The sequence below is a fragment of the Ruditapes philippinarum genome, unplaced genomic scaffold (genome assembly GCF_026571515.1).
Source record: "Ruditapes philippinarum isolate M1 unplaced genomic scaffold, ASM2657151v2 ctg2466_1_1_1_1, whole genome shotgun sequence".
NCBI classification, from domain to species: domain Eukaryota; kingdom Metazoa; phylum Mollusca; class Bivalvia; order Venerida; family Veneridae; genus Ruditapes; species Ruditapes philippinarum.
The window spans coordinates 103,118-117,699 of record NW_026852979.1 but is presented as its reverse complement, the minus strand read 5'-3'; the positions used below and the strand labels follow the sequence as shown (position 1 = coordinate 117,699).

Below are 14,582 nucleotides of genomic sequence, written 5' to 3'. Positions count from 1 at the left end.
TCCAAGAGACCAGTGCAGATTGAAGTCAACTGACACATGTGTGCTATCTGATCATGGCTTCAACTGTTTGCTTTTCAGTGAGTACATATTTCAAAAAATTCCCTAAATATCATTAACGGTTTTGTCCAGATTGAAAGATGGGCAAGTAAATTTCATATACACTGTATTTAGCATGGCAAGGGTTTGATAACCAATATTGAGCAGCCAACAATTTTATAATTGGTCAAACTGTCCTGGCTGTTAGCCATTGGCAAGGTTACTTGCATTCAAAAAGTTAAAACATAAATATCATGCCAAAATGTAGTATTTTAATGGAATTTTTGCCCCTTTCAGTTTAATGCAAAAACTTTCCTTGAATCAGGAACTGTAAAAAGTGCTCTATCAACATAATAGACACTGTCAAACAACTTCCATCATCCTTTGCTGTTTTAAAGTTTATTAATACCCACAAACATTAACCCTGTCAAGTCTAGAGTTTGGAATCTGCACTGATTACAATATACCCAATCTTATTTATATCTTCTTCAAATGCTACATCACTTGGATTACATTGGGGTGACCATGAAACTCCCTTTATTTAGGCAGAGCCACATTGTGAATGTTGAATATGTGGTAAGGAAGTATTGAGTGCTCAAAATAATAGACTAAGTTTTTGGCAACATTCATTGCCCACTCCTGTTCAACAGGTTTAATGTATTTCAGGAATTTCAAGATGGTAAGGACATTACTGAGCAACAGGTGGTTAGCATGGTTGTGCAGGATGGTCCATATCAATAGATGGCAAAGGCAATGCCATACTCTTTGACCTTGACTCTCTGAAACTGACCAATACAGTTGTCCTACTTTGAATTTAGGACATACAAATATAAGTTAAAGGGAAATATAAGTTAAAATCGAAATACTAAGTTAAACAATATCTATTATCAGCCTCATTTGTACTTGAAGAGTATGGTAAATACAGATCAAGCAAAGGCATAGATCAGACAAAAAGATATCTTTTTATAACCTGTTCTATTATTTTGGTTTAAATGACAATTTTTTTCATCTTGTTCACATACGGGGAAACTTCTACATTATGATTTTAGTAACAAAATCTTTAATAATTAAAAAGGAAATTTAATTTTGTAAGTGACATATAGCTCCTTATACCCATTTGTCAACATTCAGTTAGTAATCTACTCTAATGGCCCCGAAAAAAAAACACCCTAGAAAATAGAATATAATTATTATAATTAATATCACATGCAATACTACAACAAGACATACAAAGTTGACCCCTACCAAACTGCCCGGAACTCACCTTACAAGGTTATATGTGCAGAAACGAACAGAAAATGTCAAGTCACTGCGTGATTAAAGTGAAGAACACTTCACTGCGTGAGATGAGTGAAGTTACGCAGTCTCTAGAACATTTCCGTATTACGGTCAGGTAAAAAACTCGATGAAGAGAAAAACCAGCGCCACCGAAGAACACTTTCCGATGCTCAGTTACTGAAGAGCAGATGTTTTTTTCCATGTTGTTATTGTTGTTTATGCATTTTGTTACTATGGTAACTATTAATTTTAGTTCATCATGTTACTATAGTACCTGCACTTTATACTTTGATTATATAAATGTGTAACAATGGTAACTACCCTACTTTTTTGATAAGCTTATTTTATTCTGTCAATCTTTGTTACTATGGCAGTGCCTTCCGGTGATGTAAATGATATAAATGCAGATTAAAATACATGTAATTTACTTTCTATGATGGACAGAATATAATGGTGAAACAACAATATTAAATAAATGGTATGTATTGGATGACAATGTGAAATAAGTGTCCAGAAATAAATAATGAATGTGATATTAGACTTACTAATAAACAATCTGTTACCATTCACCTGGGTTGAGTAATATCTTAAAGCTATAGTTTTATCTATTTGTGATAACCATCTTTACAAAAAAATAATAAAAAATTCTTTAATAATCACTAAATCAAAAACGTTTTTGTTGTTTTAACAACTTCTGTTGTATTTTTATATATATAAAAAATTTTCATGTATTAATCAAAATAAATTACTCATTTTTAAATTGTAAAAAATCTCTTACCCTTAATGTAAACAAAACAATTGCCATGATAATAACACCTTATATGTTATAAAGGTAATGTCATAAATGGCAAAAATTTGATTCTAATAGCCAATATAATATATGCCTATGCCTTTACTAATGTTACTAAAATAGCATCTAATTATATTTTTCCCTAATTGAACTGAAAAAACTGGCGAAAAACATTCTTACATTTCACAAATTTCTACAAAATGACAAAAAATAAATTACAAAAGCGTGTATTTCTATACATTGTAATTAGAATCATTACTATAGCTTTAAGCAATGTGAATAATTTACAATATAATCCTAAGATTCTGCCAGTCTGCTCTTCAGTATATAAGTTATAGACAGAAAAGTTTTTTGTCCCGAAGTTAAAAGTCATTGACATAAATTTACAGAAAAGATTTTTTTCATATAGCTTGCCAAGTATGAAAATAAAAGATTAAATCAACAGAAATTTTTGAAAGAATATTATAATAATACAGAAATCATTCAAACTGGTCAAGGATTACATTAAGTTTTACTATGAACTTGACCTAAGGCCTATCAATAGGGGTCACCTATAAGGCATTGGCCATGTCACTTAACAAAGTTTCACCAATTTGGGGTAACTATAATATTGATCAGACAAGGACTTTAAAGAAAGGATCTTTATGACCTTTACCTTTGACCTTAAGACCTCAAAATCAATAAAGGTCATTTACAGTCCATGTTACATAAACCACTGTTTAAAGTGTTTCAAGACATTGAAAGGGCAAAGGCATAAAGACCTAGGTATGTACAATGGCAGGACCCTTTAAAGTATACTCCCTACTTTTAAAAGTATGCGTTGGGAATAATCAAGCCAAGCAATATAACTATTATAAAAACATTTGAAAAGCATCAAAATCTTTTAGCACAAAAGCTTATTAGAAAATATTTAACATAAAATTATTAAGCTTGTGTACAGGTTTTCTCATATAAGGAAACATACCAACTGGTACTTTTTTTTTTTTCAACATTACTCAAGAAGTCATAAATGTATATTAAAGAAATGATAAAAGGCTGGCATACATATTTTTATTAGGAATGTGCTGTTATATATATGAGCCGTGTCATGACAAAACCAACCAAGTGCGTTTGAGACCAGCATGGATCCAGACCAGCCTGCGCATCCGCGCAGTCTGATCAGGATCCATGCTGTTTGCTTACAAACCCTATAACAAGTAGAGAAACTGATAGCGAACAGCATGGATCCTGATCAGACTGCGCGGATGCTGGATCCATGCTGGTCGCAAACCCATTATGTTGGTTTTGTCATGACGCGGCTCATATATATAAAACAGAATATAATTCTTAAATTAGACTTATCATTTTAAAATATTTTCTGTCAATAACTTATCTAAGCTCCTAAAACCCATGAACAAAATAACTTTAGCAGGTGACAATTATTGCACAGAGTTATAGTAATGATTTTAATTTTTGTTTTCTCCCCTAAAGTATCGCAAAAATATTAATTATCTGCCATTGCTACATGTGCAGGAGATATGGTTTATAGGTATAGTTACATAAAGGTAGCAATTTGGAAAAAGACTCTATGTTAACTACTTTAAGTAAAATTTTTTTGGGGATTTGAAGTCATAAAGACAATATTATGGTGATAAAGAGACTGAAATAGGTAGACTTCAGCTGCTTCTCCTTGTACAATATTTCATACAGGAAAAGCCATAATGTATTCAACAATTAAGTCATCTACTTTCACTGAGTATGCTATAATAATTAGCTAAAAGAATTTTAACATCCATACCCACAAAGGATCAAATGATTTCATTCTGAACAACATTGATAAGTCAAGAACAGACACTATACTTGAATGTAAATACATTAAGAAACATTTTCTATGAATTTTGGAAAATGAGTTCAGAATCTATGTGCCTAACGTTGAAATGAATTTACAAATAGTAAGACTACTTTTATAAAGGATGATGTATTTCTAGAAATTTAAAAGTGTTTTTTTTAATAACTCTGTACAATAAGTCATCACCCTTAAATGTGCCATCTATATACATGTTCATTGTTGTACAATGTCTTGATCTTTTGTAAACATTACATAATTAGATATATCAACTTTTTTTCCAACAAAAATTGATAATAAGTAGTTTCCTTTTCAGATAATCATGAAAATTATGATTGTTTGCCACTAGTCACCCTCAATTTATTGGTATTTAAAACATATATAGGCAAACAGTTTGCTTACATTAGTGTCCTAGTGGATCTTATTCCAATACTGATCGGTTCTTCCACAAAAAAATCTACAACTTCTCAACATGAAATTACACAATAATGTGTAATATCATCAATTATCAAAAAAAAAACAAAAAAAAAACAAAAAACACACACACAAAAAACAGTACTGATGAACAGGCCTGGCCTTATCAAACTCAAAGGCACTTAAAGTCCATTTATGTACCAAAAAAAAAAGATCTTACAATTGCATATATAGATGACACAGAAAGTTTTTGAGTGATTTAGGTTATGTGATGTCAATAATAACTGGAACAAGTTTTATAATTCTATAATATGTGCTTCAAAAAAAAAGTTAAATGAATATAATGAAAGTAGAGATGAGTAGTTTAAGATGTAGTATAAAATGAAATGTATATAAACAAAAATATATATTAACCAAAAATATATATAAGAATTAAATAATTATATGATAGGTAAATGGTAGAGTAAATGGAAATAATATTACGCTACATAAAAATTAAATGAATATAAAATGTTAATTAATAGATTTACATTACAATTAATCATTCATTTCTGTATTTGGACAAAAATTATGGCCAATGTTTTAAGAATGACATACCATAATATTTTGTTGTAGCATTTTAAACATTTTGATTACACAAACTAAAAACATTATGTATATTCATATGATCTGGGACAAACATATGCTTTCCCCACCCACCCCCTTCTGCCACGCTCTCCCATATTTATTACACACAAATAAATATCTGAATATGAATGAATTCATGCATAAAGCAGCATGCAGTTACAAAAGCAAGCAGTATATACACATATATATATATAATATATGATGCAGATATTTGTAAATTTAATTATATTCAAGGGACATAACTTTACATTTTGTGCAGGTGTTCTCAATTTTGTTGTTGAGAGAAAAACAGACAAATTTTTACTTTGATCAAAGTAAATTTACCTTCCTTTCTGCCAAGCAATATACACCAGTCCTGTTGTTTTTTAGAGAATCTATGTTGGCATAGAATAACAAATGACATTATTTTATATAGTTTCACACTTTTCTTCTAGAAAGAAAAGTGATTGACTGATTAAGGGCACATGGATTATACGCACCTTGACACAACATAGCAACACTGTTATGAGACCATTGTGTTAAAGGGGCATGGCTAAACTTCCAAGCAAGACATAGCAACTATGCACAAAAGCTATAAAATATCATATAGCTTCTAAACAAATTTGGAAGAGAGAGATATTTCTCTTTTCCAAAAAGAAATTATTGTATAATGCAGAATCAGCTGCAATTACTTGTAACAGTAATTCAATATGAACTATTTTCATTATGTATACAAAAAGGGACTTGGGATACATCTTATACCAACATATAAAATTTGGGCTGCATTCTTTCATTAAAAAAACAACAAGAAAGATTTTATTTGAATATAATAATCTGCTAGTTTACAATTTAATGAAGTATTTTTTATTCAAAGTACATAGTATATTGTCACAGGGTGAGAAAAATGTGCAGCCTGACCGGGACTCTAACCCGGGACCCTTAGAATACCGTTCCACGGCTCTACCGACTGAGCTATCCGGCCACTTACACATCTTCTCCCCTATAAAGTTAACAGTTCTGAACCGTGACAATATCAAATGAAAAAATCATTTAAAGACAATAAATGAAAGATTTACATTTGATGTTTCAGTTTAAGATAAACTGTAAACTAGCAGTTATGCTATATTGTACACTAACAGGTGATTCTGTAATATTTACGTACCTGTGATTTCCACATCGAGCTTGCCGGAGCTCCCACCATGCACCTCAAATGATGCTGTCCTGTTCACGCACACGAGGCTCAGACCATCTCCACTCACTGTAACGTTGCTGGAGTCAACAATGTCAATATCATATGGTGATCCTGAAAAAATTAATGTGTCATGTCTTGATTTATTATCATGTTACCAAGGTAATAAATTATTTTTTATGTTAATCATCGATACTCTGCCACACCGTTATTACGCGCCCCATTATAATGCTAATCTCAGTATAACAATTCAATTTCAATTCAAACTTTTATTAGACGAGTCACAGTTTACTATATATAAAAACATGTGAATATTTACAATCGTCAATGCAGGAGCAGTAGTAGTGTGTAAAGCCATTGGTACAGGAATTTGAGTTAACCCTGTACAGATGGATGGACAGAGGAACGGATGGATGGTTCAATTACTATATGCCCAGGGACATATAAATAAAATATTCTTGGCAGGAACCAGTTTCCGGACAGAATTCGAGTTTTTTTAATTGTCTATTTTTTAATAATAATTAATAAAACTAACACACCAAAAACCGGAGCTCTAACTTTGTCCGATAACAAAATTAATACTGCCTGGTGACGTAAGCAATGTACAAACTGAAGGATTAAATTAGGTCATCAAAAGTGTAAATTGTTCACTCTTGCATAACCAGTTTCCGGACATATATTAAGCTGCTATTCAAATCAGTTATTAACTGATAATTATTCTAATAAAACAAAAAAAATTCTTCTCACATATTAGCTTTCTTATATAATTAAGCTGATTTACTGAAAAATATTTATGATAGGAAAAATAACGATCACGTGATGGGTCTCGGAATGACTGAAAAGTGAAACGGATATTTTTGTGTATAGGGCAGCAACAAAGTGCGAAAGTGGAGTGAACCTAGCTAAACACCATTTTCCGATACGTTACAGATTTAGCTCTGGGGATAACACCCGATGAACTTAGAATGAAGTACATTGTGCATTAATTGCTACCCCAAATTATATCCCGAAATAAACAAAATATTGCGCATGCGCAGAACAAATTACATGCCCCAAAGGGATATAAAGCTGTTTTTAAAACACAGGTAAGATATCCTCACGAAATTTTAATGATGTATCAACTTGGAAGGAAGTTTATTTTCTCAAACAATCAAACCAAGCCATTTTCATGACATATAATACCGATCGTTATCTATAAAGACAAAATTAAGCCGTTATAATACTTGTCCGGAAACTGGTATTGTTCGGAAACTGGTTCCTGCCCAGTAAGGTAAAATATTATGTTAAGGTAAAGATGCAGTCTCTTGTAGATATATGCATGCATTATACATGCATTATACATCCTGTTATTCAATATAAGCAGTGAACTGACATAATGGTGCTGGTAAATCAATAATTAGACAGGTGTTAATACCAGCATCCAGGTAGATGAGACACATTTCTTACTTCTAATTTTGATTGGGCAACGCTTATATACCTTGGCTCTAAAAAAAAAATCATTTTTTTTTGCTGATTATATTTTTTTCTGTGTATATCTATAAAGCGCCTTATCCCCTGTTACTCTTGTTCAATGTGACTGTCAAGTACAATAAACAATTCTAATTATGATACCTGAAAAACATGTACCGTAAAAATTCCTTATAAACACCCCTCCCCTAATAAAAGCCCCCCCCCCCCAGGCTTTTTGATATGGAAAAAAATCTCCTCATGAGTGGTGAACTCTTTAATAAATCCAAAATTTTATTCAAATCCTTCAGCATCCATTTTATTTCATAGTAAACACAAAAATGTATCACATGAACTTTAAAATCTTAACACATTTTAATGTTATTACCAACCCATGTTACACTGAATGTATTTTTCAATGATTTTTGGATTTGTTGTAATAATAGCCCCCCCTTTTGGAAAATGTTTAGCCCCCGGGGGCGTTTAGTAGGAATTTTACGGTAGGTTAGCATTAATCCGCTCTTTTTTTCGGTTTACCTGTAGATCAGGCAGATATCAAAATGTTATAAAATCTCAAATTCATACCTTTCAATGAATTACATAAACCACACAAGCCCAAAATCAATTTAAAAAGCATGCCTATTCTATCGACTGGAAAAGTTCCAAGACAAGAAATAAATGGCGTTTGATTAACTAAGGGACATAACTAAAGCTGGAAGCTTTTACTACAACTATAATAGCTGTGTTTACATTTTGTGATTTATGTTTTTAATCTGAACATTTTCTGTTTCTTTTAAATATAATTAGTAATTCTTGACAAAATAAAATATGTTTACATTTATAAATTGTTCTAAAAATTTTGATATTCATTGAACGACCATTTTTTGCAAACACTTCAGCCCCCAGACATATCACATGATTCTCTTTATCACCTATTACCATGTTGTTCTTTACCTTATCATCATGTTATAACCCAACATCATATATATCATGTCATATCATATCACATTCCATCATATATATCATGTCATATTATATCACATTACATCATATATATCATGTCATATCATATCTCATTACATCATATATATCATGTCATATCATATCACATTACATCATATATATCATGTCATATCATATCTCATTACATCATATATATCATGTCATATCATATCACATTACATCATCATATATCATGTCATATTATACCACATTACATCATATATATCATGTCATATCATATCACATTACATCATCATATATCATGTCATATCATATCACATTACATCATATATATCATGTCATATCATATCACATTACATCATCATATATCATGTCATATCATATCACATTACATCATATATATCATGTCATATTATACCACATTACATCATATATATCATGTCATATTATACCACATTACATCATATATATCATGTCATATTATACCACATTACATCATATATATCATGTCATATCATATCACATTCCATCATCATATCATGTCATATCATATCATTGTATATCATTCATGCCATATCATGTGAAAATCACAACACCTATCAAGTGACTTATTATACTGACATCAGACTGGCCAAAAGTTAGCTCTCTCTCTTTAATGATCAATGCCAAATAAGGAGGCTAAATGTAACATCTTTTATTATTATTTTTGACACAATACAGCCTATGATCTGATGGATCTTTCCGGTTTTTCGTAGCAGAACATTTAGCCACACCTTTTCCATTCATTGCTAGGTCAACTGCTCACAAACAGTATCACAAACATAAGCACGTGTTCTTTTGTGCAAAACAGGTCAACCAGTGACTATGTATTATCTCTGTGTGTAGCGATTGGATAACAAGTTAGCCAATTTACATAAAACTGTAAACACCGGAAAGGTCCATTAGGAAAGTCAATAGAGCACACAAACATATGTAAAATAATGGTACATGATGGGCACTTTCCTTCTAGCCCACTTTGGCACTTTGGCTCAGTTTTTTTGAGGACTACTTTCCCACTGCGGCATGCTTTGTCTAGGACTACTTTTTCTATGACAGAATATTGGTATGACCGACTTACCTCTTACTTCTGTCTCGTTAAACAAAACATGTACATTGTAATGTCCAGGTGAGGGTGGGTTAAAGTGAAGCTTGTAGAAGTTACTGTATTCCTCATTGATGATACAATGTCTTGTCACATCTACTCCATCTTTGATAATCTCCACACGTGTGTTACCTTTCCCTGCTTTGGTGGCATCAGCTGTGAATAAAAGTTGGTAAGTTGTTATTCTCAACTCTGCAAATGTATGTTTTTTCGAGCTAATTCCACAAAAACAAACAATCTTAACTGTTACGGATTCACAGTGCACTAAATTTCACAATAAATGGGTCAGTCTGTTAATTTTCCAAGTTGTAACTGTAAAGGCTTGTTTGCAACTTTAGGTTTTCACGGGAGAAGCCAAAATATTTTTGATTTCAGAGTAAGCCTAACATCATATTTAAGCAAAATGTCTTTCTTAGAATAGCAAATAAATTTGACTTATTGGTTATTGATGAACAATCCATCAAAATGAAATACAAATTTTAACATGATGTTTATAGGGAGCATCATTCTGTTTTATTTGCATGTATGATTCAAATATATTTCACAGAGTGAACATCAAATGCAATATTTTCACGAGTGGCTTAGCCATGAGTTAAAACATAAAGTGCTCATGTTCACAAATGAAACTGATATTCTGAGTATGTTTCTCTTTTATCTTTTTCATACTTTTCCTTTTGAAGTGAACTAGCTGATCTATGTAAGATTTTCAAAGTTTATGTGTTTTTTTTGTTGCTTTTTTTGACCTCAGTGGAGCTCCTATAAGCTAAAAAAAATATATTTAAACTAATATGAGCCGCGTCATGACAAAACCAACATAATGGGTTTGCGACCAGCATGGATCCAGACCAGCCTGCGCATCCGCGCAGTCTGATCAGGATCCATGCTGTTCGCTTACAAACCCTATAACAAGTAGAGAAACTGATAGCGAACAGCATGGATCCTGATCAGACTGCAAGGATGCGCAGGCTGGTCTGGCTCCATGCTGGTCGCAAACCCATTATGTTGGTTTTGTTGTGACGCGGCTCATATAAGCAATCATCTCTATAAAGATTTACACTTAGAATATTACAACATAACAATTACTTTTACCAAAATACTGGTACTATCAATTCCATCACCTTAGTGCAATAACTTGTTAACTCATATTAAATTTAAAAGGACTTAACCCATTACTGTACTAAGGTGACATATTATTCTCCGACTAATATTTGACAACAAAAGGTACAACTGAGGTTACAACAAACACCTTGTATTTAATAAAAAGACTTTAAGTACCATTAAAAACGACACCAGATTCCATAGACCCTCCTTCTAGTCCGTAAACTTTCACCTGTGATGGGTCAAACACGTTGACAGTATAGGGGCTACCAGATATATGTTCATTGTCATACAGCACGGAAACCTCCCATTCTCCTAAAATAATGAAATTTTTAACGTTTATTAAATATAAATAAATATGATTAAGGTTATTAAGCTAATCCTTTGTTTCTTTTATCTGAAAATAAATAGATAAAAACATGATTAATATTCAACAAATTGTGAAAGAATGTTACATTGGCTTTAGATAGGAATAGGAAAACTTTGGGTTCGATCTTTTGTGAATGTAACAATTCATATAACAATTCTATAACTGTTTCCTTGTAAACAGGAATTCAAAACAACAAGCATTTTTTTCAATATGGAAAAATTACAAAAGGGCACCTCAAGATTCAAATTATTTTCTAAATATTCTGACCTGCGTCAAACAAATGCCATTTTATCATGTAAACAGATTTTCTCAATTTGGGATTCAAATTTGATGCTAAGAATGCAAATGAACCATTTCAACTGTTTTATCAATAAATGTCTCTAAATATATTCATAAAAATTCATAAATACACTTGATCCCAACGATTTCCTATGTAAAACACATGTAAATTTTTGTTTTGTTTTGTTTTGTTTTTATTTTAAGACCATTATGATCATTTTCCAGAAAGAAAATTTAAGGTTTCATCGAAATTTAATTTTCATATAGACTGGCAAAATTTAACATAGTTACATGTATCAAAAAATAATGAAAACATCATTCTTGACAATATTACATAAGCCCTGCATCAGAGTTATTACATAATAATTCTAATATTGATAACAAATTCAAACAATGACATCAATATTCCTGAACAAAATAAATAAAGGCATAACATCTACCTTAAGCTTGTTAAAATTTGGGATATTTTGCCACTTCCTATATTTGGGAATTTTTTTTTTCCAAACCCCTAAATGTTATACCTGTAACATTAATGATTGCTGACTCTGATGTTGTAGATATGACAAAATTAAATATTCATGACCTTACTATAAGAACAAAAAGACAGCGTGCTTGACTATTCTCACCGCTTGATGGTAAAACAAGAGCCTGTAAAATGTAGAACTTTCTCCGAATTCAAAAATCCATGTAAGAGTTCTGGGCCTTTGACAGTGACCTCCTACAATGCTCTCTAATGAAAGTACACCCCGATCACTTAAGAAATTTTGGAGAGTAACCAACATGAACGCAAAAACTTAAGCAAAGAGTAATGTTGATGCAACAGCGAGAAAAGTTGCTCTCCCTATTCTTCGAATAGTAAAGCTAACATGATGCAAGGCACTAACAAACAATATCTCAAAGATATCTCTTATTAAGAGAGTTAAGCTACCGTATACCCGAGTGTCATCAACATGGCCATTATCAATGTTTCAAATGAGACAGACCAAAGGACATATTAACAACTATCATAATTTTAATTATGTTTTTCTAATTTTTAAAAAGCATCAATATTATATACAGGAAGTATTATGACCATGTCTGTATTTTATATAAGCTTGTGGTAGATGGAATACCTTAATCATAATGTTGGGGTTAGCCCTTACCCTGCTGTATTTGTGTAATGAATTTGCCCTGCCTTGAATTTGGAACAGTCCATTAAGAAAATTAAGGGATTTCAATATCAAAATATAAACAGAGCACAGCATGTGGTGTTAACGTTCGTCTCAAAAAAAAATCTATGTTAAAAAGATTTATAACCTTCAGAATTATGCTCCTTGTCAAACAACTGGACATTGCCATAATTAGCAAGTATTCTGTGTTTTATGTCGATAACTTTTAAAATGTTTTTATAATATGGGCTACATTAAAGTTTTTGCATGATGAAAACTACCGCAACAATGATGCCATAGCGATCATAATAGTGCAAGTTTTTCCTCAAAACAATGGCGCTAAAAATAAGCCAACAGTATAGCCCCTTGTGTGTAGGCCGACCCTGATGTACACTGGTGGCGAAGGCTTATCAGCTCTGGTACCAGCAGGGTAAGGGTTTTATTTTAGCAACAATGATATACTACCTTACAGACACATCTGAAAGTTTATAAAAACAAATCTAGAACAAAAATAATCATCATAATGATGTATTTAATATTTAAGTTAAAGCAAGAATATAGCACCTTTGCCTCTATCAGAAATTGTTCCTTATACAATGGAAAGCACCAATCATTATTTAAGTTTTGCAAGATATTTTTAAAGCTTTTTTTAGGCTGAGTTTCAAGTCACTACAACACTGTGCGTGATATGTCAGCATTCCTAATAGTAACTTGACTGGTTGCATAAGACTTTAAAATGTCCTTATGTGCATTCTTTAAGCCTGAGTAGAGCCACCATCCATCTGCAAGCTTATTAGTTAGATAACATTGAAGTATAAGGCTGTTTTTGCATTCATTTGTATTTTGACCAATTTTTATATATTATAATATTCTCTGTAAATAGTGTAACTTTAGCTACTTGACCAATATTTGTTTTTTTATTCAAAAAATTTAAATTTAAATAAAAGGCATATTAAAATGTCAAGTCAGTAGTTTTAGCTGTTAACTCTAAAAAGTAGTCGGTTAAAAAAAACTGAACTTCAAAATATCAAAATTACAACAAAAGTTATTTATTAACACTCTGACAATACAAAAAAAAATATTATTGCTATGTCTGTTTTCTATGAATTCAAATTAAATATATATCATACAAAAATTATTATTATAATAATTAATCTACACATATAACACAAAAGCAACCAAATTAAGATGTAAAAAAGTTATTTATACCTAAGGATTTAACACATCAATTAAATTAAATTCAATTTAGTAAAAGAATATATTAACAATCATTTCAGATTGCATTTTATTTTTAAAATATTTTTTTTTTATATTTCATTGGAGTCAGCCTGTGACAGTCATAGATCAGTCATTATCATTTATATACGAGCCGCGTCACGACAAAACCAACATTATGCATTTGCGACCAGCATGGATCCAGACCAGCCTGCGCATCTGCGCAGTCTGATCAGGATCCATGCTGTTAGCTTACAAACCCTATAACAAGTAGAGGATCTGATAGCAAACAGCATGGATCCTGACCAGACTGTGCAGATGCGCAGGCTGGTCTGGATCCATGCTGGTCACAAACCCATTATGTTGGTTTTGTCATGACGCAGCTCATAATTTAATTTCCAATTAGATGATGTTCCATTACTTCATACAAGTAATTGGACACTTCTCCATGACATGATAATTTTATAAAATTATTCAGTACATATGTAACAAAATATCAATATAGTTCTATGTATATACAGGTATGAATTACATACAGTTCTGATTACAATGATCTAGTTATATAAAATATAGGTAATAGGGATAATTATTACATTAACCTTTAACCTGCTGGAACTGAAAATGATTAGAGCCAGGCCAAACTGTACTTCTGTGTAGTCTGACCAGGCCCTATACTGTTGGCTGACTGCTGATTTCCCAAAAAGGTTCCAAAAATGAAAGCTTGAAAGATACATAATGAAATTCAGCAGGTCAAAGGTTAAGGCATCTGCTTCTTAAAACAAGT

The 14,582-nt window shown here is 31.7% G+C and overlaps 1 protein-coding gene across 3 annotated transcripts in view; it reads right to left on the bottom strand.

The window, feature by feature from the left end:
* LOC132729993 (filamin-B-like) overlaps positions 1-14,582 on the bottom strand; it is a 106,600-nt gene that overhangs the window by 55,630 nt on the left and 36,388 nt on the right. For all 3 annotated transcript variants that reach the window (XM_060715833.1, XM_060715840.1, XM_060715849.1), the window contains 3 exons: positions 10,964-11,101; positions 9,665-9,844; positions 6,112-6,252 (listed from right to left, as the gene is read on the bottom strand). In XM_060715833.1, the coding sequence (XP_060571816.1) occupies positions 6,112-6,252; positions 9,665-9,844; positions 10,964-11,101 (459 nt within the window). The remainder of the gene's footprint in view (positions 1-6,111; positions 6,253-9,664; positions 9,845-10,963; positions 11,102-14,582) is intronic.